We start from the raw sequence: 25,420 nt of genomic DNA on the forward strand, positions 1-25,420 counted from the left end.
TGGGGCATTTAACCACTTGAGGACTGCAGGGCTAAACCACCCTAGTGACCAGGCCATTTTTAGCTAAATTGGCCACTGCAGCTTTAAGGCCAAGCTGCAGGGCCGCACAACTCAACACAGAAGTGATCCCCCCCCCCCCTTTTCTCCCCACCAACAGAGCTCTCTGTTGGTGGGGTCTGATCGCTCCCCCCATGTTTATTTTTTTTTAAATAAATATTATTTTTTTTTTTTCTTTAAAAACCCGTTTCTTTAAATTTCTTCCCTCCCTCCCTCCCTCCCTCCCTCCCCACAGCCAGCCAATTATGGCGATCGGCTGTCATAGGCTTCTGCCTATGAGAGCCGATCGCTCTCTTGTCCCCCATGGGGACAGCCGTGTCACACGGCTGTCCCCAGTGCAGCGCTGCTGCTCATCGCAGCGCTGCACCTAGTAAATAGACGGCGTGATCGCCGTCTAACAGTCTCCCGAGCGGCAATAGCCGCTCGGAGACTGAAGGTGGGGCGGAGCTCCGCCCTCCGAGCATGAGATGCGCGCGCACCATGCGCGCGATCTCATGCAAAACAGAGCCCCAGGACTTTACGCCTACTGGCGTGACGCGGGCGGCAGAAGGTTAATGTCCAGCCCCCAGGAACTAATGCAATTTCCCCATTTGTGACATCACCGAACGCTTTTCCTAGTCTTCCTGTGATATGCAAACTTTAAAGGGTTCCTGTTTTAGCTTTTTGAAGGTTGCAGAATTCAACAGGTAAGATTGTATCCTAACAGACATCAAAAGGCTTCCTCAACATTATTTCCTAGCATCAAAGTTTTCCTGTCTCCTTTTTTAAAGTCTGCAGAGATTTCCAACCCCTTCCAGCCGGCTGTCATGTAACTTTCAAACCTTCAGGTGTCAACTTCCCCTGTCCCCAAGACTCTGGTAATCTTGCTTTGTATAATGGGACAATGGCTGACTCTAGAGTTCAAAAGCCAGGCTGACCAGCCTATTCTTCCTCAATTGGCAGCTAATTAGCAGTAGACACCTCTTCCCCTGCTGGACAATGAGGGCAGAGGTAATGTACATTTACATACAGAATTTACATGTACATACAGGCTCCCATTAACCGTTTCCTGGGGCCAGGTGGCACCTTCAAGAGCCAGACTAGCTTTTAGCAGACATAGTAGACAGAAAAATGACAGAAATATGTTCCTGTATTCCCTAACATCCCTAACATATATCACCACAGGGAGGATTATGAAGTACCTGCTGTTGGTGCAGTTTTGGAGGTGTCTGAGGCAAGCGAAGCTGGGCAGGATGATTATGATGATGACGATGATATGGATTCCACGTATGTTCCCAATAGAGGAGATGAACAGGGGGACAGTTCAGAGCGGGAGTCAGAGAGGAGTAGGAGGAGACGAGTTGCTGAAAGAAGCAGGGGGAGCTCGTTGTCAGAAACAGCTGGTGGCAGTGTCAGGCGCCATGTATCGCCACCTATGGACAGCCAGTCAACATGCCCTTCAACGTCAGCTGCTGAGGCCACCATAGTGCCATCACCCCAGGGGGGCTCAGTGGTTTGGACATTTTTTTGTGTGTCTGCCTCAGATCGGAGCAAAGCCATCTGTTCTCTCTGCCTCCAAAAATTGAGTCGTGGAAAGGCCAACACTCACGTAGGGACAAGTGCCTTACGAAGGCACCTGGAGAAAAGGCACAAACTGCAATGGGAAGAGCACCTAAGGAAAAGCAGCACACAAAAGACAAACCACCCTCCTTCTCCTCTTCCTCCTTCACTGCAGCGTCTTCAGCCGCTTTCTCCCTTGCACCTTCACAGCCACCCTCCTCCACTCCGCCTCTGACCTTGAGCGGTTCCTGCTCCTCTGCCCACAGCAGCCAGGTGTCCGTGAAGGAAATCTTTGAGCGGAAGAAGCCAATTTCTGCCAGTCACCCCCTTGCCCGGCGTCTGACAGCTGGCGTGGCAGAACTGTTAGCTCGCCAGCTGTTACCATACAAGCTGGTGGACTCTGAGGCCTTCCGTAAATTTGTGGCCATTGGGACACCGCAGTGGAAGATGCCAGGCCGCAATTATTTCTCTGAAAAGGCGATACCCAAACTGCACCGTGAAGTGGAGAGGCAAGTGGTGTCATCTCTGGCACACAGCGTTGGGTCAAGGGTCCACCTGACCACGAATGCCTGGTCTGCCAAGCACAGTAAGGGCCGCTACATTACTTACACAGCCCATTGGGTCAACCTGGTGACCGATGGCAAGCAGGGAGTATGTGGCTCTGCAGCGGACCAACTTGTAACACCTCCACGGCTTGCAGGCAGGCCTCCTGCCACCTCCTCTCCGCCTGCTACATCCTCTTCACTGTCGTCATCCTCCTCCTCCTTGGCTGGTGCCGCAATCTCCTCTCCAGCTACACAGCCGCATCTCCCCAACTCCCCATGGGGCCTATGCTGCATGCCAGGTACGACGGTGTCACGCCATCTTAGACATGTCTTGCCTCAAAGCCGAGAGTCACACTAGAGCAGCTCTCCTGGCTGCTCTTAACAAACAGGTGGATCAGTGGCTGACCCCGCACCAGCTGGAGATCGGCAACGTGGTGTGTGACAACGGCAGCAATCTCCTTTCCGCTTTGAATTTGGGAAAGCTGACACATGTACCCTGCATGGCACATGTGCTGAATCTAGTCATTCAAAGATTTGTGTCAAAGTACTGAGGCTTAGAGGACGTCCTGAAGCAGGCCAGGAAGTTGTGTGGGCATTTCAGGCGGTCTTACACGGCCATGGCACGCTTTGCAGACATTCAGCGGAGAAACAACTTGCCGGTGAGACGCTTGATATGTGGTAGCCCGACTCGCTGGAATTAGATCCTGCTCATGTTCTCTCGCCTGCTAGAACAGGAGAAAGCCGTCACCCAGCACCTCTACAATTTCAGTAGAAGTACACAATCTGGGGTGATGGGGATGTTGTGGCCCAACAACTGGACACTGATGTGAAATGCATCCAGGCTCATGCGGCCGTTTGAGGAGGTGACCAACCTGGTGAGTCGCAGTGAAGGCACCATCAGACTTGATCCCCTACGCTTACTTCCTGGAGCGTGCCGTGTGTAGAGTGGTGGATCAAGCTGTGGAGGAGCGTGAAGAGGAAAAGTTATGGCAGGAAATTGCACTCTCCAGGCAGCGATTTCAATTATGTGTGGGCCTTCAACTCAGATATTCAATCTGCTATAACCACCACAACATGAAAAAAGTTAAACCAGGCCTCACTTGTCAGTATCAAAAATTACTTTATTGTGAACAAAATAATCAAGAGTGTGTATCAAAGCACTGTATAAAACCATTAAAACACCATAGGAGCTTCAAAAATGTATCAGCATGCCCACACTCTCAAAAATCCACTTCATGCACCCATGCACGCCATTCATTCCATAGGAAAGCAATCTAGCGCTTTGTGGCAGTTTAAACAGAGCTCTGCATCCAGGTGCAACTATTGGTTATTTTGCTATTGCTTAAAGCATGTAAAGCACATCCAAAGCTTAAGTGATCAGTAAGAGGACACTGTCTCTGAGTTTTAGTTGATTAGACTGATTGTGTCAGCATCTCCAGTTCATTGGAATGTACTGTACTGTACCTTTCTCATTACAGGTCAGCGCAGTCATTATGGTTATTATGGACTTTTGGCTTTGGTAATAGTGCCAGTGATGCTTCTGTTCTGGTTTCTCTATAAAACAAAGAAAAAATCAAATAAAGGTATTTTTATTCTCTATTCTAAATCTTTGTTACAGTATACCTGTTATGAAAATTACACATTGTCCTTTCAAGAAAAAATTACCTACTTTCCTTACAAAAAAAGTGACCTTTACAATGTACCTGCAATTATTCAATTAATGAATGTAATTGTGATTACAAACACAGAACCATGGTGGCATAGCACAAGATGCATTGCCATGGCAACCTGGCACGTGTACCACTAATGCCATTACACTATGAGGTTGTCATACCGCTGGCCTGCAGGTATATTTGTTTACACTTAAGTAGTATAGAGGGCGGCATTGCAGGCAGTGATGCGGCGAGCAGAGGAAGTAGTAGGAGAAGGAGGTACGCTCCCCGCTCGCCGCTGCTATACATTACATTTTTGTGGCATGTAGCTGGAGGGGGTAGCGGGGAGGGGGGACCCAGGTGAGGAGGGGTGCCCCCCCTCCACGCCGACCGCTGCCACCCCATTCTGCCTGCTACCCCCTCAGCCCAAAAAAAACCCACCCAAACGGATCGAAAACTTATGCTGTAAAAAAGGCAGCATTGATCCGTTTGCGTTCCCTTGGCTAGGATCATGGACCGCTAGGATCATGGACTGCAGGCTCCGTCCTGCAATCGTGCCTAGTGTGGATCTAGCATTACTGTAGTCACTAGTGGCCCGGGAGCACCAGATTGTAAACAGATGGAAGTATCTACATAGAAAAGTTGGTGTTCCATCCTGAGGCGGGGAACCCGGCAATTAGGGATTTTTCAAGACCACTGAACTCCCATTGTAAACAGATGGGACCAGTCAACTGCCCATTTTTAGAGGTAACCCTCACAAAATAACTTTATTTTGTGAAAGTAATGTTCCTTGCCACTTAGTTTAGTTAGCTTTCTTAAAGGGGAACTGAAGAGAGAGGTATATGGAGGCTGCCATGTTTATTTCCTTTTAAGCTATACCAGTTGCCTGGCAGCCCTGCTGATCCTCTGCCTCTAATACTATTAGCCATAGCCCCTGAACAAGCATGCAGCAGTTCAGGTGTTTCAGACTTTAAAGTCAGATCTGACAAGACTAGCTGCATGCTTGTTTCTGGTGTTATTCAGATACTACTGCAGAGAAATAGACCAGCAAGGCTGCCAGGCAACTGGTATTGATTAAAAGGAAATAAATATGGCAGCCTCCGTATACCTCTTACTTCAGTTCCCCTTTAAAAATCCGTCATCAGTCAGATTATTATGTAACTAATTAAAAGTGTTCTAATAGTAAACCTTAGAATATTTTACATTGTGGACAACACTGTTCTTTACTACTTTTTACAGATTTAACCTCCCTGGCGCTCTGATAATGCGCAGCTGCACGGCTGCGCATGGTTTTTTAAACTTAATTTTCTTTTTAAATCATGTAGCTAGCCTAGCGCTAGCTACATGATACCCCCCTCCCAGCGGAATCCCACCCACCCTTCCGATCGCCGCCGGCGATGATGGCCGTCAGGAGATCCCGTTCTGAACGGGATCTCCGTCAGGGCTTCCCCCGTTGCTATAGCGACGACCGGAATGACGTCATCGACGTCAACGACGTTGTGACGTCATAGGGAGTCCCGATCCACCCCTCAGCGCTGCCTGGCACTGATTGGCCAGGCAGCGCACGGGGTCGGGGGGGCGCTCGTTACGTGGCGGATAGCGGCGCATCGGCGGCGATCGTCTACAACACGCAGCAAGCAAAGTGTTTTTTAAAATTTTTTTATTAAAATCGTCCCGCTGGGGCCTGAGCGGCACCCTCCGGCGTCTCTGGACGAGCTGAGCTAGGGAGGTTAAGGAGTATTGTTCTGATTTGCAACTGATCTCTAAGAATATAAATGAGGAAATATTTTACAATGATCACTAAATATTACTAAATAATTGATTAATTAATATGTAAACATTTGTATTCATTAAAGGACCATTGTTGCAAAAAAGTTGAAAAATTTTAAATACATGAAAACACATAAATAAAAAGTACATGCCTCCTAGAGTAAAATGTGCTATAAATAATCTTTCTCCTTTTAGGGTTGCCGCGATATACCAGTATGACGGTATACCGCGGTTTGATACGATGCACAATTGTTCGGGGGAGGGGCGATGTGGTGGCGGGGATGCAACATAGTGGCTGGCGCACGAACAGTGGCGGGGATAAATAAATACTCACTTGCCGGCGGGTCCTCCATGCGTTTACTGGCTTCTTTCTCCTTCCTGTTCTTGCATCCCTATTTCCCTGAAACAGTTACAAGGAGATGGAACGCAAGAACAGGAAGAATAATGAAGACAGTACACACATGCAGGACCCACTGGCAAGTCAGTATTTGTAACCCCCGCCGCTGCATCCCCCCTCCCCTAAAGATCTCTATACTGCGGGCACCTATCATGGCTACACATATCCCTGACTACCTATGCTGCGGCCACCTGCTAATGGCTACACCTATCCCTGGCTACCTATGCTGCGGCCAACCACTACTGGCTACACCACCTATCCATGGCTACCTATGCTGCAGCCACCTACTACTGGCTACACCTATCTCTGGTTACCTATGCTGCGGCCACCTGCTACTGGCTACACCTATCCCTGGCTACCTATGCTGCGGCCACCTACTACTGGCTACACCTATCCCTGGTTACCTATGCTGCGGACACCTACTACTGGCTACACCTATACCTGGTTACCTATGCTGCGGCCACCTACTACTGGCTACACCTATCCTTGTTTACCTATGCTGCGGCCGCCTACTGTTGGCTACACCTATCCCTGGCTACCTATGCTACGGCCATCTATTACCTACCTATTACACCTCTCTAACACCACCAGGACTTTTGCAGGAACAGGGTGAGTCTTTTTACAGTTTTATCCAGTGCCCCAAATCTCCCGGTGGCTTAATCATATGTATGCCGAGAGAGTGGGGCACCCCCCGCACTGGGGTGGGTGGGAACATTATTTAATGTAAGGGGGGGGGGGGCTCAGAGTCCAAATAATTATATAATACCGTAATACCGTCATACCGTGGTAGTGTTTTAGGCAGTTATGATATCGTGGAATTTCACACCGTTGCAACCCTAGTATGTTGCTGTCACTTACAGTAGGTAGTAGTAATCTGATAGAACTGACAGGTAGTGGACTAGCCCAGAGCCGGATTAAGGCTAAATGGGGCCCTAAGCAAAGTAACTGATTTTGGCCCCCCCATCATGTCGTATTAGAATCAGAAGATGCAGCTGCACAGCAACATGCCGCACACACTGGGGCAGCCGAGCTACTGGTTGCTATGGGCAACAGCCCGCTTTCCTCTGTGGGTGCACAATGCAGGGAATAGCAGTGGCAAAATGCAGAGTGAGAGATGAATGGCTGGGACATTTGCACTCAGGGGCTGGGGCACCCCTGTGAAGAGGGCGCCAGATATCACAGCAGCAGCACTTTCCCCCTGCATCTCCAGCCTGGCAATAGCAGAAAGCTCTGGACACCACCAAACCGGAAGCCATTCCCCAGACAGAATTACATAACCACCCCCACCACCGAACAACTGATTTCCTCCCAAACTAGACAGCCACCATGCAGCCTCCATCCCAGTAAATACGATAGTCCAGCAGAGAAGGCAGCCGCAGTGGGGGAGAATGACAGCACCAGATGACTCACATTCACCTATTGCGATCCAAGCAATAGAGGTCCCATCATCCGGAGCCCATTTGTCTCCTCTAGAGTGCCGCCGCTCTGTTACTACTACTATTACTACTTCCTACTTCCTGTCTGATCTGAGAATCAGGAAGTCCAGAACGAGCGGCTGCACTGTAGAAGAGACAGATGGGTTTCAGATGACGGGATCTCTATCGCTTGGATCATGGATAGGTGAGTGAGTGTTTGCCACCTGCTGCTATCATTCTTGCTGCAGCTGTGGTTCTATGTGGGAAGGGAGGGAGGAGTGGGCAGTGGCAGAGTGCACAGTAGCAGGAGGGGGACCTAGGAGGAGAGCCTGGCTCTGAAGACAATCAGCAGCGCACGGCATCATTTGACAAGACAAGACAAGACAAATAACATTTATATCGCTCTTTTCTCCTGGCGGACTCAAAGCTCCAGAGCTGCAGCCACTAGGACGCACCCTATAGGCAGTAGCAGTGTCAGAGAGACTTGCCCAAGGTCTCCTACTGAATAGGTGCTGGTTTACTGAACAGGCAGAGCCGAGATTCAAACCCATAGGCCTAGTGCACACCAAAAACCGCTAGCAGATCCGCAAAATGCTAGCAGATTTTGAAACGCTTTTTCTTCTTTTTCTGCAGCGTTTCAGCTAGCGTTTTGCGGTTTTGTGTAGCGGTTTGGGTATAGTAGATTTCATGTATTGTTACAGTAAAGCTGTTACTGAACAGCTACTGTAACAAAAAACGCCTGGCAAACCACTCTGAAGTGCCGTTTTTCAGAGCGGTTTGCGTTTTTCCTATACTTAACATTGAGGCAGAAACGCATCCGCAATCCAAAATCTGCAGCAGCCCGGGAGTATGCGTTCCTGCAAAACGCCTTCCGCTCTGGTGTGCACCAGCCCATTGAAATACATTACCCTAGCAGATCCGCACCCGCAAGCGGATCGCAAACTGCAGCCGAACCGCTCTGGTGTGCACTAGGCCTCAAAGGGACTCCGAGCAGTGCCTGTGGGTATGCCTTTAAGCATACCCACAACTAAATAATTACATCCTCACACCTACCAGCATGATGTTTGTAATTATATCCCCCTCAGTTCCTTATATTTCATTGCATTGTGCTGAATCGAGCTGCCGACTTTGGAGAAAAGTCGTCCTGTGTAATACAATGTAACTATGGAAAGATGCATATCATTTTAAAGCTCTCTTTCTCCTCTTTCCAATGATATATAAAGCGCCGCCCTATGCCTTTTAGTTTTCGCTATTTTTGCAATCGAAATTGTCGTGGCCGCGATTTTGATCACGAAAATTTCGAAAACTAAATGGCATAGGGCGGTTTATATATCAATGGAAAGAGGAGAAAGATAGCTTTAAAATGATATGCATCTTTCCATAGTTACTGCACTGCTCAGAGTCCCTTTAACCATTATACTATCCAGCCACCGCTGTCAGGATGGCGAGGGCTGGTCTATGTGCTGATGGGGCCCCTTTGACTCTGAAAGGGGCCCCAATCGACTGCTTTTGTTGCCTGGTTGGTAATCTGGCCCTGGACTAGCCCATCTCCTCATGGTGAATCTGCATCTTTATATAGAGACTTTCCAGGGAGTGATTTTGTAAAGAATAAATGAAATACTGGGAAACCCCCATGAGGAGGTGGACTACTCAATTATATCAGTTTTCTACTAACTACTGTAAGTGACAGCAATATAGGATGAAAGTAATTTATAGCTCATTTTACTCTGGAAGAAACATTCTGCTTATTTGTTATGTGTTTACATGTATTTACATTTTTACTATAGTGGTCCTTTTAGTTACATTCAGTATTTCTATTTAAATACACAAACTGTGGTGTTTTTAAAGGAAACCTAAACTGAGAAGGATATGGATTTTTCCTTTTAAAATAATACCAGTTACCTTACTCTCCTGCTGATCCTGTGTCTCTAACACTTTCAGCCACAGCCCCTGAACAAGCATGCAGATCAGGTGCTCGGACTGAAGTCAGACTGGATTAGCCATATGCTTGTTTCAGGTGTTTCAGCCATTACTGCAGCCAAAGAGATCAGCAGGGCTGGCATTGTTTAAAAGGAAACATCTATATCCCTCTCAGTTTAGGTTCTCTTTAACCTCCTTGCCGGTCTAAAAAATCCGGCAAGGAGGCAGCGCCGCACTTTTTTAAAAATTTTTTTATAAATCATGTAGCGAGCCCAGGGCTCGCTACATGATAGCCGCTGAGCGGCGGCATCCTCCTACCTATGCAGGAAATCCCGTTGAGAACGGGATTTCCTGCAGGGCTTCCCCGGTCGCCATGGCGACCGGGCGGGATGACGTCACCGACGTCATGGACGTCGTGACGTCAGAGGGAACCCCGATCCGCCCCTTAGCGCTGCCTGGCACTGATTGGCCAGGCTGCGCAGGGGTCTGGGGCGGGGGGGGGGGGCGGCTCGGCGGGTAGCGGCGAATCGGCGGCGAGCGGCGGCGATCGCGTACTACACACAGCTAGCAAAGTGCTAGCTGCGTGTAGGAAAAAAAAATTATGCAAATCGGCCCAGCGGGGCCTGAGAAATCCCCCTGCGCAGGTTACCCCGAACTGTGTTCGGGATAACCGGCAAGGAGGTTAATGAGTCAATTATGATTATGTGCAATTTTGCATAATTTTTTGCAATTATGCATTGCATAATTGCAATTACAGCATACTATGATTGTGAATCTTCATAATGCCTGTAATTATACAATTACGCATAGCTTACACATACATGCGTAAAAAAATTGCATCTATTTGCATTTTTTGACATTAAAGTCACTGGCTGACGAATTTAGTGGTTAATAGCAAAGCCCCCTTACATGCTGTAGAGACCAAATGGGGGTATGTGGAGGAGGACAGTAGGTACAAGAGAAAATTTCAAAAAGACCTTATAGTTTTTGAGAAAATCGATTTTAAAGTTCTCGTGCAGAGTGTGAGAAATGTTTTATCGGCCACCGACTTTAGCCGTTACTAACAAAGCCCCCGTAAGTGCTAGAAACACCAAATTTGCAAAGTATGTTAAGAAGAACTTTAAAATCGATTTTTTTCCCCCTCTTTTTCCCACTGTTCTTCTTAACATACTCAGCAAATTTGGTGTTTCTAGCACTTACGGGGGCTTTGCTATTAACCGCTTTGTGGGCTTTGCTATTAACCGCTAAAGTCGGCGGCCAAAACATTTCCCACACTCTGCACAAGAACTTTAAATTTTAGATTTTTCTCAAAAACTATAAGGTTTTTTTGAAAAAAAAATCCTCTTGTACCCACTGTCCTGCAAATTTGGTGTTTCTAGCATGTAAGGGGGCTTCTTTAATAAGTCGGCGACCGTTCACCTGCCATTTAAGTCTATGGAGCCACTACATAACGCAAATTAAATTTTGCATGAATTACGCTAACTTGCGTAATTACGGGTAGCAATTACGTTTCCATGCGCATTTTTTTATGCATAATCCGCAAATTTTGCATTACGATTACGATGCGTAATTGCAAATTACGATGTGTAATTACCGAATAGCGTAATTTCTGCTCATCACTAGACACAAACAGTGATATTATTAATTGAATAATCACTAAATAATAGCTGCATACTTTCACTTTGTTTTGCAGATAGCAAAGTGATTGGCCAGATTTTGTGTGAGGAGAACTTGCAAATTGCATCTAAGCACATGTTCAATATCGTATGTTGTCTGTGTCTAACAATGTATGCAAATACTAAGCTGAAATTGTAGTCAGATAAAATGCACTGAGGATCACATGTGTGTTCTGTTCTGCTCATCTTTAACTGCTTGACATGGAGGCAGGAGCGGACTGACAACTCATGGGGCCCCCGGGCAATAGGAGATTATGGGGCCCCCATACCAGTGTTTCCCACCTTTCACGTTATATTTTTACAGACTAAGATATAATAATTTACTGACAACAGTAAATATGTTATATTGTGATATTGTACACTGACAAAAACCCCTGCGGCGTGCACAGCGCGGCGCGCCAAAAAATGGGTGTGGTCACGCAACAGAATGTGGGCGTGGTCATGGGTGGGGCAAAATATACATGACCTTAGCAGTGGTGTAAAAGGTCTGCCGGGGAAGTTTGAACTCTGCCATATTGTTTCCCCCCAAAATACATGTAATCTGACAGCATTTCAGCAAAAATCCATGCAATTTGGCAGAGGTTCCTCCAAAATACAGATAATATGGCAGTCGTTCCCCCAAAATAGACGTTATCTGGCAGCAGCGGTTCCCCCAAATACACATAATTTGGCAGCGGCTCCCCAAAATATGCGTAATCTGGCAGCGGATCACCAAAAATACATGTAACAGCAGTGGTTCCCCCAAAATACACAGAATCTGGAAGCAGCAGTTCCCCCATTATACACAATCTGGCAGCGGTTCCCCAAAAATACACATAATCTGGCAGCTGTTTCTCAAAATACACTTAATCTGGCAGCAGCAGTTCCCCAAAAATAGTTAATCTGGCAGCAGTTCCCCCAAAATAGGTGCCCCCAGTATAGGTAACTAGGTCAAAAGGTATCCCCAGTGGAAGTATCCAGGTCTATAGGTTTTCCCAGTGCAGGTATACAGGTCTATAGGTGTCCCCAGTATAAGTAGCCTAATCTACAGGTGTCCCCAGAATAGATAACCAGGTCTATAGATGTCCCCATTTAAGATAGCCAGGTCTATAAATGTCCCCAGTTAAGATAGCCAGGTCTATAGGTGTCCCCAGTATAGGTAGCCAGGTCTACAGGTGTCTCCAGAATAGGTAGCCAGGCCTATAGGTGTCCCCAGTACAGATAGCCAGGTCTATAGGTGTCTCCTGTATAGATAGCCAGGTCTTTAGGTGTCCCCAGTATATGTAGCCAGGTCTATAGGTGTCCCCAGTATAGCCAGGTCTATAGGTGTCCCCAGTATATACAGCCAGGTCTATAGGTGCCCCCAGTATATACAGCCAGGTCTATTGGTGCCCCAGTATATGTAGTCAGGTGTATACGTGCCCCCAGTATATGCAGCCAGGTGTATAGGTCTCCCCAGTATATGCAGCCAGGTGTATAGGTGCCCCCAGTATATGCAGCCAGGTGTATAGGTGCCCCCAGTATATGCAGCCAGGTGTATAGGTGCCCCCAGTATATGCAGCCAGGTGTATAGGTCTCCCCAGTATATGTAGCCAGGTGTATAGGTCTCTCCAGTATATGCAGCCAGGTGTATAGGTGCCGCCAGTATATGCAGCCAGGTGTATAGGTCTCCCCAGTATATGCAGCCAAGTGTATAGGTGCCCCCAGTATATGCAGCCAGGTGTATAGGTCTCCCCAGTATATGCAGCCAGGTGTATAGGTCTTCCCAGTATATGCAGCCAGGTGTATAGGTCTCCCCAGTATATGTAGCCAGGTGTATAGGTGCCCCCAGTATATGCAGCCAGGTGTATAAGTGCCCCCAGTATATGCAGCCAGGTGTATAGGTGCCCCCAGTATATGCAGCCAGGTGTATAGGTGCCCCCAGTATATGCAGCCAGGTGTATAGGTGCCCCCAGTATATGCAGCCAGATGTATAGGTCTCCCCAGTATAAGTAGCCAGGTGTATAGGTGCCCCCAGTATATGCAGCCAGGTGTATAGGTTTCCCCAGTATATGCAGCCAGGTGTATAGGTCTCCCCAGTATAGCCAGGTCTGTAAGCAGTGGCGTAGCTACAAACCTCTGGGCCCCGATGCGGAATCTGGATGTGGGCCCCCCCCCCCCCCCACGGCAACAACAGCCCCCCTCCCCCGGCAACACCCGACGCACACACATATCCGAATCCCTATAGCCAGCTATAGGTCCCCCCAGTATAGGTAGCCAGGCATAGGTACGCCAGTATAGTTGCCCCCGGTATAGGTTAGCCAGGTAGGTGCCTCCAGCATAGGTAGCCAGTATAGTTGCCCCCAGTATAGGTTAGATAGGCAGGCGCCGCCAGTACAGGTTAGCTAGGTGGGTGCCTCTAATATAGGTAGCCAGAATAGTTGCCCCCAGCATAGGTTAGATAGGTAGGTGCCCCCAGTATAGGTTAGTTAGGTAGGTGCCTCCAATATAGGTAGCCAGTATAGTTGCCACCTGTATAGGCTAGCTAGGTGCCCCGAATACAGGTTAGACAATTAAGTGCCCCCAGGTTAGATAGGTAGGTGCCCCCCAGTATAGGTTAGATTAGGTAGCTGCCCCCCAGTATAGGTTAGATGAGGTAGGTGCCCCCCAGGATAGGTTAGGTAGCTGCCCCCCAGGATAGATTAGGTAGGTAGCTGGCCCCCCAGGATAGGTTAGGTAGGTAGCTGGCCCCCCAGGATAGGTTAGGTAGGTAGCTGGCCCCCCAGGATAGGTTAGGTAGGTAGCTGGCCCCCAGGATAGGTTAGAGTAGGTATCTGCCCCCCCGGATAGGTTAGAGTAGGTAGCTGCCCCCCAGGATAGGTTAGGTAGGTAGCTGGCCCCCCAGGATAGGTTAGGTAGGTAGCTGGCCCCCCAGGATAGGTTAGGTAGGTAGCTGGCCCCCCAGGATAGGTTAGGTAGGTAGCTGGCCCCCCAGGATAGGTTAGGTAGGTAGCTGGCCCCCCAGGATAGGTTAGGTAGGTAGCTGGCCCCCAGGATAGGTTAGAGTAGGTAGCTGCCCCCCCGGATAGGTTAGAGTAGGTAGCTGCCCCCCAGGATAGGTTAGGTAGGTAGCTGGCCCCCCAGGATAGGTTAGGTAGGTAGCTGGCCCCCCAGGATAGGTTAGGTAGGTAGCTGGCCCCCCAGGATAGGTTAGGTAGGTAGCTGGCCCCCCAGGATAGGTTAGGTAGGTAGCTGGCCCCCCAGGATAGGTTAGGTAGGTAGCTGGCCCCCCAGGATAGGTTAGGTAGGTAGCTGGCCCCCCAGGATAGGTTAGGTAGGTAGCTGGCCCCCCAGGATAGGTTAGGTAGGTAGCTGGCCCCCCAGGATAGGTTAGGTAGGTAGCTGGCCCCCCAGGATAGGTTAGAGTAGGTAGCTGCCCCCCCGGATAGGCACGGAAGCGCTGTAGGCGGAACTCACCTCCGGCCCTGCGCCGCTGGTCTCCTCCCGCTCTGTATAGATGTTGTTACACACTGCTTCCTGTTTAGCCGGAAGCAGTGTGTAACAGCAGATCTATGCAGAGCGGGAGGAGACCAGCGGCGCTTGGAACGCAGGCAGGTGAGTTCTGCCTACAGCGCTTCCGTGCGCTGCGCACTCTGCATCTGAGGGGGAGGGGGGGCCCGGGGAGAGGTCGGACTGCCCTCCCCACGGCTGCAGCTCCCCCCTCCCAATAAGTCCCCTCCCAACGAGTCCAAACGGACATGGGCCCCCCGGGCCCCTCCCCCGCCTCTTCAGGAGCCGGGCCCGGTCGCCGAGGCGACCGTTGCGACCACAGGCCCTACGCCCCTGTCTGTAAGTGCCCCCAGTATATGCAGCCAGGCTTGTGTCTCCAGGAGGGGAGACAGCCAGTGAAGGAGGGAGATGGGCATAGCAGCGGAGAAGGGGGGAAGTTTCCCCCCCTTCTCTCACCTTGGGGCCCCCCTTCCTGGCTCTCTCCTCCGTAATCTGCAAAGTGTCGCACAGCTGGAAGCGGCTGACAGCGGGCGGAGACTTACCGCTGTTCAGCCACCGGAGGGAGCGCTGATCTGTGTGCCGCTAGTCTGGGCATCTCAAGCCCACACTAGCGGCACACAGATCAGCGCTCCCTCCGGTGGCTGAACAGCGGTAAGTCTCCGCCCGCTGTGAGCCGCTTCCAGCTGTGCGACACTTTGCAGATTATGGAGGGGAGAACCAGGAAGGGGGGCTTCCCCCCTTCTCCGCTGCTATGCCCATCGCCCTCCTTCACTGGCTGTCTCCCCTCCTGCTCAGGGTTCTCTGGCGGGGGGTGCCCCCCCCCCCCCTGACCACGGGCCCTCGGTCCTTGCCCGAGTGCCCTAATGGTCAGTCCGCCCCTGCATGGAGGCATACATACTACAGTCATTAAAGATGAACTCTAGGGAAATATTAAAAAAAGGAAGGAAAGAAAGGGAAAAGGAAAGGAAAAAAGAAAAAAACTATAGCTGACTGCACGGCACTGTGACTGCTGACTGGTCCTCCCCAATGTCCTCATCTGATGCTGCTCATATTGACAACTGCAGGCTCAAAACTGTGAGCCTCATCACTGGTTGCTGCCACAACTTCTGCATCCGGCCACTGGCTCAGTCACTGTATTAGATAAATAGGACACTGGCAGGAAGTAGAGCTTGCAGGAGCAGTCTATGAAGGGTTACAGCACTGGAGAATGACACCACAGAGTCTGAAATCTATCACACAGCCACACCTGACAGAAGGGTGCTCTTTTCTTCCACAGGCAGGTTATACATTTGGCTGGATCCCCACTTTTGCATTATAATTAGGGATGTGTAACGATTGGTGTAGCAACACAGACGTCTGATTATGTGCGATCTGCAGAATCACCAATAATACAGGAGCTGGTGGGTACTATTAGAACACAGTAACTGAATAGTTTGATAAAAGCTCACCAGAGGAGCTGGTGGGTACTATTAGAAGAGCACCTCACCAGTGACAAGGGCTCACTGGTGAGTAGAAATGTCAGACAGGTTAGGATCAGTAACAGGCGGGCAGGTACAGTACAGAATCGGCAGGCAAGAGAGTAGTAAGATATCAGGCAGGGTTCAGCAACAGAGTCAGATGGGCAGAAGTACAGAAACCATAGGCAAACGCAGGGGGGGATTACAGGTGCCCAGAATCCCCCCTCAGACCAGTGCAGTGTCTGGAGACAGGCATAAATTAAGACACCAGAATATCTGCAGGCATCCTGCAGCTCACAGCACCGCCCCCTTTCTTTCCCTACTACAGTTGACTTTGGATGTAGCAGCAGTGTGTATACAGATTGTGGAGCAGCTCTGGGAAACTCAGAGTCAAGTATGAGCACAGCCCTGTTCACCTACTAGGTGAATGCTTCACTTTCCCCTTCCTTAGCAATGTCAGCTGTCCTCATTATTATTTGTATCCGAACTGCTCCTGATCTATACTGTTGTCAATCGGGAGCAGATCGGACATTTAGGAAATAATTGTCAGATCCTGTCAGTTGGACGAGAAATTGCATTATGTGTACCTAGCATGATGGCCTACCATATTATTATACTGTATTGTGCGTGGCTGAGGGACCCCTTTCAGGAATCCCCCCCTTGAAAATCCTGGGTTTGCCCCTGGAAACGATAAGCAAGAGCAGAGTCAGAGGGTAGCCAGAGTCATACACAGAATATCAAAATACAGTAATACAATAATCCAAGTCTTGTGTGAAATCCCTGTTTTCCTCCCAGATCAAAGCATACCGGATACTATCTTAGGTCTGAGCGCTAACACGTGAGTATTCGCAACAGCAGACAAGTTGCGAGTGAACAGTGAAGGCTTATGAAGCAGAGGAGACCCCACGGCCGCACCCACAACAATCAGCCAATCCGGAGCGCCGTGAGTCTCCTCTGACGTCAGCCGACGCGCCTCCTCCCCGCATAAAGGTCCTGTCTCCGCGCGCGCCCGCGCGATACTGCGACCCTATGTGCAAAAGACAAACCCGTCCTCGGCATACTAGACGCCAGAGGCACGGGCGAAGTCCCTGAACAGGAATGCAAGTCGGCTGCGGAGACACCCTGCGTGCCCGCAGCCGCCATTACTGCGGATGTTACAGAACCCCCCCCCCTGAGGCGTGGACTCCGGACACGATCCACCTGGACTGTCAGGATGCAACTTATGAAACTCTTCCCTAAGTTCCTCTGCATGCATGCGACAAGCCGGCACCCAAGATCTCTCCTCTGGGCCATACCCTCTACAGTGTACAAGGTACTGTAGGGAGTTACGCACTACCCGAGAATCCAATATCTGCTCTATCTCATCTACTCGGGTTCCCCATCAATCACCATCGGGGGGGGGGGGGGGGGGGAGAGGAATCCACATGCACAGCAGGCTTCAAGAGGGACACATGGAACGATTTGAGGGCGGAAGTGAAATGACATAGGTAACAATCTGGGACCCAGTTTTGCAGAGGGCTGCTTCAAAGCTAAATGTCGAGTAGACACCCACACCATATCACCTGGTGAAAAGACCCACTCTACAGATCGTCTCTTATCTGCCTGCTTTTTCTGGGTAGCAAAGGCCTTCTTAAGATTTCTCCTGACCATACCCCAGATCTCCTTTAAAGTTCCCTGCCACTCCTCCAGAGCCGGGAAAGGAGATGACACCACGGGCAGTGGGTAAAACTTAGGTGATCTCCCCGTTACAACCTGAAATGGGGAGAACCCCGAGGAAGCACACTTCAAATTATTATGGGCAAATTCTGCAAAGGGTAAGAACTTGACCCAATCCATCTGGGCATCCGCCACATAGCACCTAAGGAACTGTTCTAAGGACTGGTTAACCCTTTCGGTCTGCCCATTAGTCTGTGGGTAGTAGCCGGAGGAAAACGATAGATTCATACCTACAGTAAATGATGACAAAAGGCCCTCCAGAACTTGGAAACAAACTGGACTCCCCTATCTGACACCACACTCTCTTGGATGCCATGCAATCTGAAAATGTGGTGAATGAAGAGCTCTGCCAGTTCCTGTGCAGAGGGGAGTCCGTCCAAGGGAACGAAATGGGCCATCTTACTGAACCTATCGACTACCACCCATATGACTGTTTTCCCATCAGATCTGGGCAATTCACCCACAAAGTCCATGGACAGGTGAGTCCATGGCTGCTCAGGCACCGGTAATGACTGTAGTGTACCCACAGGAGCCCGTCTAGATGACTTACTCCTGGCACAAACAGAACAGGTTCCAACAAAGTCCTTACAGTCAGAGACAAAAGAGGGCCACCAGACACATCTGTCCGGCAACTACTGCGTGCGGGCAATACCTGGGTGACCTGCATTCTTATGGGCGTGGAAAACATGTAGAATTTGAAATCTGAACTGGAGTGGTACAAACAGAACCCCATCTGATTTCCCTTCGGGAACCTCCTGCTGAAAAGGGTTCAAGACAGATGCCCAATTTTCCCAGGTCTCAATGTCAGGGGCATCAGAGGACTGTGATGACCCTCCCTCCACTTGAATCTCGGTAGCGCCTATAATGACTTTCTCCAAACAATGATGACGACAGTAGGAGGACCAACTCAACAGTTGTCTGGAACTCCAGTCGATTTGAGGGGAGTGTTTCTTTAGCCATGGCATACCAAGAATTACAGTGGCGGTGAACATTTTAAGAACCAGGAACTGTATTTGTTCCATATGCAACACTCCTAGCTGACATGTTAACACAGGAGTCTGAATAAGTGGTTGTTTCCCCTGCAATGGTGAATCATCCATTGCGGTAACCGCCACCTGGCGTCCCACAGAAAGGAGAGGAAAACCAAATTTAACGGCAAAATCGTAGGCCATCACATTAACTGCAGAACCCAAGTCTATAAAGGCCTGGGTGGAATGAACCTGACCCTCCCAGGCAATAGAACACGGGAGAAGTAAACGATTGTTTTTTAGAGGTAAGATTTAATTGCCTAGGGTAGTACCTCCAGCTACACCTAGGCGATAGAGTTTTCTGCCTTTCTGGGACAATTTGACACTATGGGCCTGATTCACAAAGCGGTGCAAACTGTTTAGCACGGGTGTGCTAAACAGTTAGCACGTGAAGTGCCATTCGCGGACTTTTGTGCACGCAAAGTGCCACGATTCGCGCGATCGTGGACTTTTGCGCGCAAGGTCCGCGATCGTGTGAATCGCGGCACTTTGCGCGCGCAAAAGTCCGCGAATGGCACTTCACGTGCTAACTGTTTAGCACACCCGTGCTAAACAGTTTGCACCGCTTTGTGAATCAAGCCCTATATGTCCTTTCTCTGCACAATACAGACAGAGTTTCTCAGCACGTCTCCTGTTCTTTTCAACCTCCGAGAGTTTGGTCTGTCCAATCTGCATTGGCTCATCCAGAGGTGGAGGGGAAGGAACAGGAGGTGAAAAAATACCAGGAGCGATTCTCCCTGGGATTTTACCCCGAGTTTGCTTTTGGTAGCGAACTCGCCGATCAATCTTGATTGCCAAGGATATAGCCTCATCCAAGGACTTAGGCTCAGGGTGACCTAACATCAAATCGGCTACAGCATCAGACAATCCCATCAGGAAACAATCCAGCAGCGCAGACTGCCCCCATCTGGCTGATACTGCCCACCTTCTAAATTCAGCTGCGTAAGTCTCGACAGGGCTATGCCCTTGTCTGAGAGTCTTAAGTTTCCTCTCAGATGTTGTAGCCAAATCGGGATCGTCATATATAACTGCCATCGCTTTAAAGAAATCCTGCACAGAGGCCAAAGCCTCACTACCCTCGGGGAGACTGTAGGCCCAGGACTGGGAATCCCCAGTTAATAAGGTCTTTAAAAAAGTGACATTCTGACTCTCTGTACCTGAAGATACTGCCCGTAACTCAAAATATGATAAGCACCGGTGCTTGAAGTTTCGAAAATCAGAGCGATGCCCCGAGAATCTTTCAGGAGGGGGCATCCTGGGCTCAATAACTAGAGGAGAGGACACTTGTGCATTAGGACCTTTAAGATGGTTAACTGTCTCAGCCAATTGGTCAATCTGGGTTTTCTGTATGTTAACCGTCTTGATGAGATCGTTAACGGTCGTGGTCAAAAGTTCAACCCGATTGCACAGTGTCTCCATAATTTTTTGGTCAGCTGTTCTGTAACGATTGGTGTGGCAACACAGACGTCTGATTATGTGTGATCTGCAGAATCACCAATAATACAGACGCTATAACTGATTATGTGGTGATCTGAAGTATCACCAATAATACAAGTATAGCTGGCAGAATACAAAGTATGTAGTGCTTGGTGCAACAGTAACAGAATAGTTTAGCTATACCTCACCAGAGGAGCTGGTGGGCACTATTGGTACACAGTAACTGAATAGTTTGACAAAACCTCACCAGAGGAGCTGGTGGGTACTATTAGAACACAGTAACTGAATAGTTTGACAAAACCTCACCAGAGAAGCTGGTGGATACCAGCAACAGAGTCAGATGGGCAGAAGTACAGAAACGATAAGCAAAGCAGAGTCAGAGGGTAGCCAGAGTCATACACAGAATATCAAAATACAGTAATACAATAATCCTAGTCTTGTGTAAAATCCCTGGTTTCCTCCCAGATCAAAGCACACCGGATACTATCTTAGGTCTGAGCGCTAACACTTGAGTATTCGCAACAGCAGGCAAGTTGCGAGTGAACAGTGAAAGCTTATGAAGCAGAGGAGACCCCACGGCCGCGCCCACAACAATCAGCCAATCCGGAGCGCCGTGAGTCTCCTCTGATGTCAGCCGACCGGCTGGTCAGCTGTAGTGTTGGGCGAACACCTAGATGTTCGGGTTCGAGAACTTTCGCCGAACATCGCCGCGATGTTCGGGTGTTCGCGCCGAACTCCGAACATAATTGAAGTCAATGGGGACCCGAACTTTCGTGCTTTGTAAAGCTTCCTTACATGCTACATACCCCAAATTAGCAGGGTATGTGCACCTTGGGAGTGGGTACAAGAGGAAAAAAATATTTGAAAAAGAGCTTATAGTTTTTGAGAAAATTGATTGTAAAGTTTCAAAGGAAAAACTGTCTTTTAAATGTGGAAAATGTCATGTTTCTTTGCACAGGTAACATGCTTTTTGTCGCCATGCAGTCATAAATGTAATACAGAGAAGAGGTTCCAGGAAAAGGGACCGGTAACGCTAACCCAGCCAGCACCAGCAGCAGCACACGTGATAGAACAGGAGGAGGCGCAGGAGGAGAAGGCCACGCTTTTTGAGACACAACAACCCAGGCCTTGCATGAGGACAAGAAGCGTGCGGATAGCATGCTTTGTACCGCCATGCAGTCATAAATGTAATAAAGATAAGAGGTTCAATAAACAGGGACCACGCGGCAACGCTAACCCAACAGCAGCAGACGTGATGGAACAGGAGGAGGCGCAGGAGGAGAAGGCCACGCTTTGTGAGACACAACAACCCAGGCCTTGCATGAGGACAAGAAGCGTGCGGATAGCATGCTTTTTACCGCCATGCAGTCATAAATGTAATAAAGATAAGAGGTTCCATAAACAGGGACCGGTAACGCTAACCCAGCAGCAGCAGCAGCAGCACACGTGATGGAACAGGAGGAGGCGCAGGAGGAGAAGGCCACGCTTTGTGAGACACAACAACCCAGGCCTTGCATGAGGACAAGAAGCGTGCGGATAGCATGCTTTGTACCGCCATGCAGCCATAAATGTAATAAAGATAAGAGGTTCAATAAACAGGGACCACGCGGCAACGCTAATCCAGCAGCAGCAGACGTGATGGAACAGGAGGAGGCGCAGGAGGAGAAGGCCACGCTTTGAGACACAACAACCCAGGCCTTGCATGAGGACAAGAAGCGTGCGGATAGCATGCTTTGTACCGCCATGCAGCCATAAATGTAATAAAGATAAGAGGTTCAATAAACAGGGACCACGCGGCAACGCTAACCCAGCAGCAGCAGACATGATGGAACAGGAGGAGGCGCAGGAGGAGAAGGCCACGCTTTGAGACACAACAACCCAGGCCTTGCATGAGGACAAAAAGCGTGCGGATATAGCAGCAATGCTTTTTGCCACCATGCAGTCATAAATGTAATACAGATGAGAGGTTCAATAAACAAGGACCGGAAACGCTAAACCATCCCAGATGTTCATTGGTCATGTTACTTGGTTGGGGTCCTGGAGTGTTGCGTAGTCGTTTCCAATCCAGGATTGATTCATTTTAATTTGAGTCAGACGGTCTGCATTTTCTGTGGAGAGGCGGATACGCCGATCTGTGACGATGCCTCCGGCAGCACTGAAACAGCGTTCCGACATAACGCTGGCTGCCGGGCAAGCCAGCACCTCTATTGCGTACATTGCCAGTTCGTGCCAGGTGTCTAGCTTCGATACCCAATAGTTGAAGGGTGCAGATGGATTGTTAGACACAGCTACACCATCTGACATGTAGTCCTTGACCATCTTCTCCAGGCGATCGGTGTTGGAGGTGGATCTGCACGCTTGCTGTTCAGTGGGCTGCTGCTGCATGGGTGTCAGAAAATTTTCCCACTCCAAGGACACTGCCGATACCATTCCCTTTTGGGCACTAGCTGCGGCTTGTGTTGTTTGCTGCCCTCCTGGTCGTCCTGGGTTTGCGGAAGTCAGTCTGTCGGCGTACAACTGGCTAGAGGAGGGGGAGGATGTCAATCTCCTCTCTAAAGTCTCCACAAGGGCCTGCTGGTATTCTTCCATTTTGACCTGTCTGACTCTTTCTTCAAGCACTTTTGGAACATTGTGTTTGTACCGTGGATCCAGAAGGGTATAAACCCAGTAATTGGTGTTGTCCAGAATGCGCACAATGCGTGGGTCGCGTTCAATGCAGTCTAGCATGAATTGAGCCATGTGTGCCAGAGTCCTACCAGAATCCTCATCATCCTCTTGTGAGCGTTGTGATAGTTGTTGTGATGCATCATAGTCGTCACCTTCTTCCTGGTCTGTTTCTGCTGACCATTCGCGCTGAATTGTGGAAGTCCAACGTGCACCGCTCTGGCCCTCGTCAGTGGTGGCAGGAAACTCCTGCTCCAACTCCAGCTGTTCCTCCTCCTCTTCTTCGTCATAGCTGCTGGGGCCAGCGTTTCCTGAGGCGGATGGCCTGATGTTGGTACCATCACGCTGATCGTTTTCTCCTTCAGATTCCCCCAGTTGCATCATGACAGCTGTTTCCTTGATTTTCAACATTGACCTCTTCAGTAAACACAGCAGTGGTATGGTAATGCTGACTGAAGAGTTGTCACTGCTCACAAGCAACGTGGATTGCTCAAAAGTTTGGAGGACTTGGCAGAGGTCCAACATGTTGGCCCAATCGGATCCACGGAAGCTTGGCAGCTGTCCGGATGCGCCTCGGTACTGCGCCGTCATGTACTGGACCACTGCACTCTTCTGCTCGCAAAAGCGGGCTAGCATGTGCAGCGTAGAATTCCAGCGCGTAGGGACATCACACAGCAAGCGATGGTGGGGGAGATTGAAGCGCTCCTGCATCTTGGCGAGTGCCCCCGAAGCAGTACTTGAATTTCTACAATGTTTGGCCACTCATCGCACCTTCAACAGAAGATCGGCCACGCCTGGGTATGTCTTCAGGAACCGCTGAACTACTAGGTTCATCACGTGCGCCAGGCAAGGGATGTGTGTCAGCTTAGCCAACCTTAAAGCGCGAATGAGATTACTCCCATTATCACACACAACCATGCCCGGTTTCAGGTCCAGCGGTGCCAGCCACAAATCCGTCTGTTCCTTTATTCCCCTCCAAATTTCCTCCCCTGTGTGCTGCTTATCCCCAAGGCAGATCAGCTTCAGCAACGCTTGCTGACGCATGCCAACAGCTGTGCTGCACTGCTTCCACGATCCTACTGCTGCTGGTGCTGGGTTCGCGTTTCCGGATGAGGTACAGCTTTGAGATGCGTTGGAGGAGAAGGAGTCAGAGAGGTAGGTGCTGCTGTTGTTATCCAGTGGGAACAAAAATTTTTAGGAGGAGCACCAATAATGAAGTAAACTTGATGTGTGCCACGGTCAAGGCCTCTGTGCCATTAGAGACCAACAACAGTCCAATCACAAGTAAGACCGGCACCACTGGAGATGAATAGTATCAATAAGCTCTTTTAATCACACAAACATGGCTTCAGCAAGACAGACGCTGTTTCGGGCATAGCCCTTTCTCAAATTGCAATAGCCTACAAATAACACCACTACATGTGTCCTTAAGTATCCCTCCCCCACTAAAAACACCAATCGGTGTCCTGCTGGGCGGGGTGTAACATGGCGGACCTGATGGGGAACAGACAACTTAATATGCAAATCACATTGGGGAGACATAACTTCCATTTACCTGTCACCTGCAGCAAACGACAATCAAGACACGCGCAATGGGAGCCGGCCTCCAACAACGTCATCACCCTTCCTCCCCGTGCGCCGCATCCATCAAGCAGCGGCAGCACGCAGGGGGGAGGCGCCACGCGTATCGATGGAGCGCAACACTGCGCTCCATCAAAAGGCCCGAACTTCCGGAACAACCGGAAGAAACCTCCACTTAACACGCAGAGTCCGATGGTCACTAGGCAACAAGCCTGAGTGTACACAATCGGGCTCAGCGGCTAGATGCTATGCGTGCGCCCAGTCCACAGCCCAGGAAACGCCACTTGTCGCCATAAAAACGTGAAAAAAAGTCCGGCCACAAAATAAATACTGTGGACACAGGACATATCAAACGAAAAGGCATACAAGAACGTGAATATCCCGACTTAGGACAAGGCGCACGCCGGATACAAAAATCAAAAGCCCAAAACTTAAGAAAAATATAAAAGTATGGAGAACTACACATATAAAAAGGAAAAAAGGAAAAAAGTAACCCAAAAATTAAAATGTAAAAATATGTCAGGCAAATGGATCAATGTCACACCATGTGTCAGGATGGCTATACATACCACCCAGAAGAAACCTCAATCAGGACGGCCATACACACCACCCAGGGGAACCTAAAAACACAAAAGAGCAATAAGTATATGAAAATAGCAACATCACAAAATATTATACATTAATACAATGATGGTGAAAAAGGCAAGGTAATAAGAATATCACACAGCTGATATTAAGTTAACGGTTATGGACACAAAAACCCAGATCGTACTCCCGATTCATACCCTTAGGTTCTAACGTGTCCAGCTTTCTAATCCAAGCTGCCTCTCTTTTCAATAATGCCGTTTCTCTATTACCCCCTTGCCAGTTGACGGGGACAGAATCAATAACTGTCACCCTCAACTGCGACACTGAGTGTCCCTTTAAGGCAAAATGTTCGGAGACAGACTGACCCCGCACTTTATTACGGATCGCAGACTTATGGGACGAAATACGGTCCTTCAACCGCTGGGTAGTCATACCCACATACCCAAGGCCACAAGGGCACTTGAGTAAGTAGACCACAAAACTGGAATCACACGTATATCGTCGATTAAG

The 25,420-nt window shown here is 49.4% G+C and overlaps 1 protein-coding gene across 4 annotated transcripts in view; it reads left to right on the top strand.

The window, feature by feature from the left end:
- LOC137531733 (CD48 antigen-like) overlaps positions 1 to 25,420 on the top strand; it is a 276,111-nt gene that overhangs the window by 184,288 nt on the left and 66,403 nt on the right. For 3 of the 4 annotated variants that reach the window (XM_068251692.1, XM_068251695.1, XM_068251693.1), the window contains one exon: positions 3,620 to 3,724. The exons of the other annotated variant lie outside the window; for it this stretch is intronic. In XM_068251692.1, the coding sequence (XP_068107793.1) occupies positions 3,620 to 3,724 (105 nt within the window). The remainder of the gene's footprint in view (positions 1 to 3,619; positions 3,725 to 25,420) is intronic. 4 annotated transcript variants of the gene reach the window in all.

This window comes from Hyperolius riggenbachi, chromosome 9 (assembly GCF_040937935.1).
Source record: "Hyperolius riggenbachi isolate aHypRig1 chromosome 9, aHypRig1.pri, whole genome shotgun sequence".
NCBI lineage: Eukaryota > Metazoa > Chordata > Amphibia > Anura > Hyperoliidae > Hyperolius > Hyperolius riggenbachi.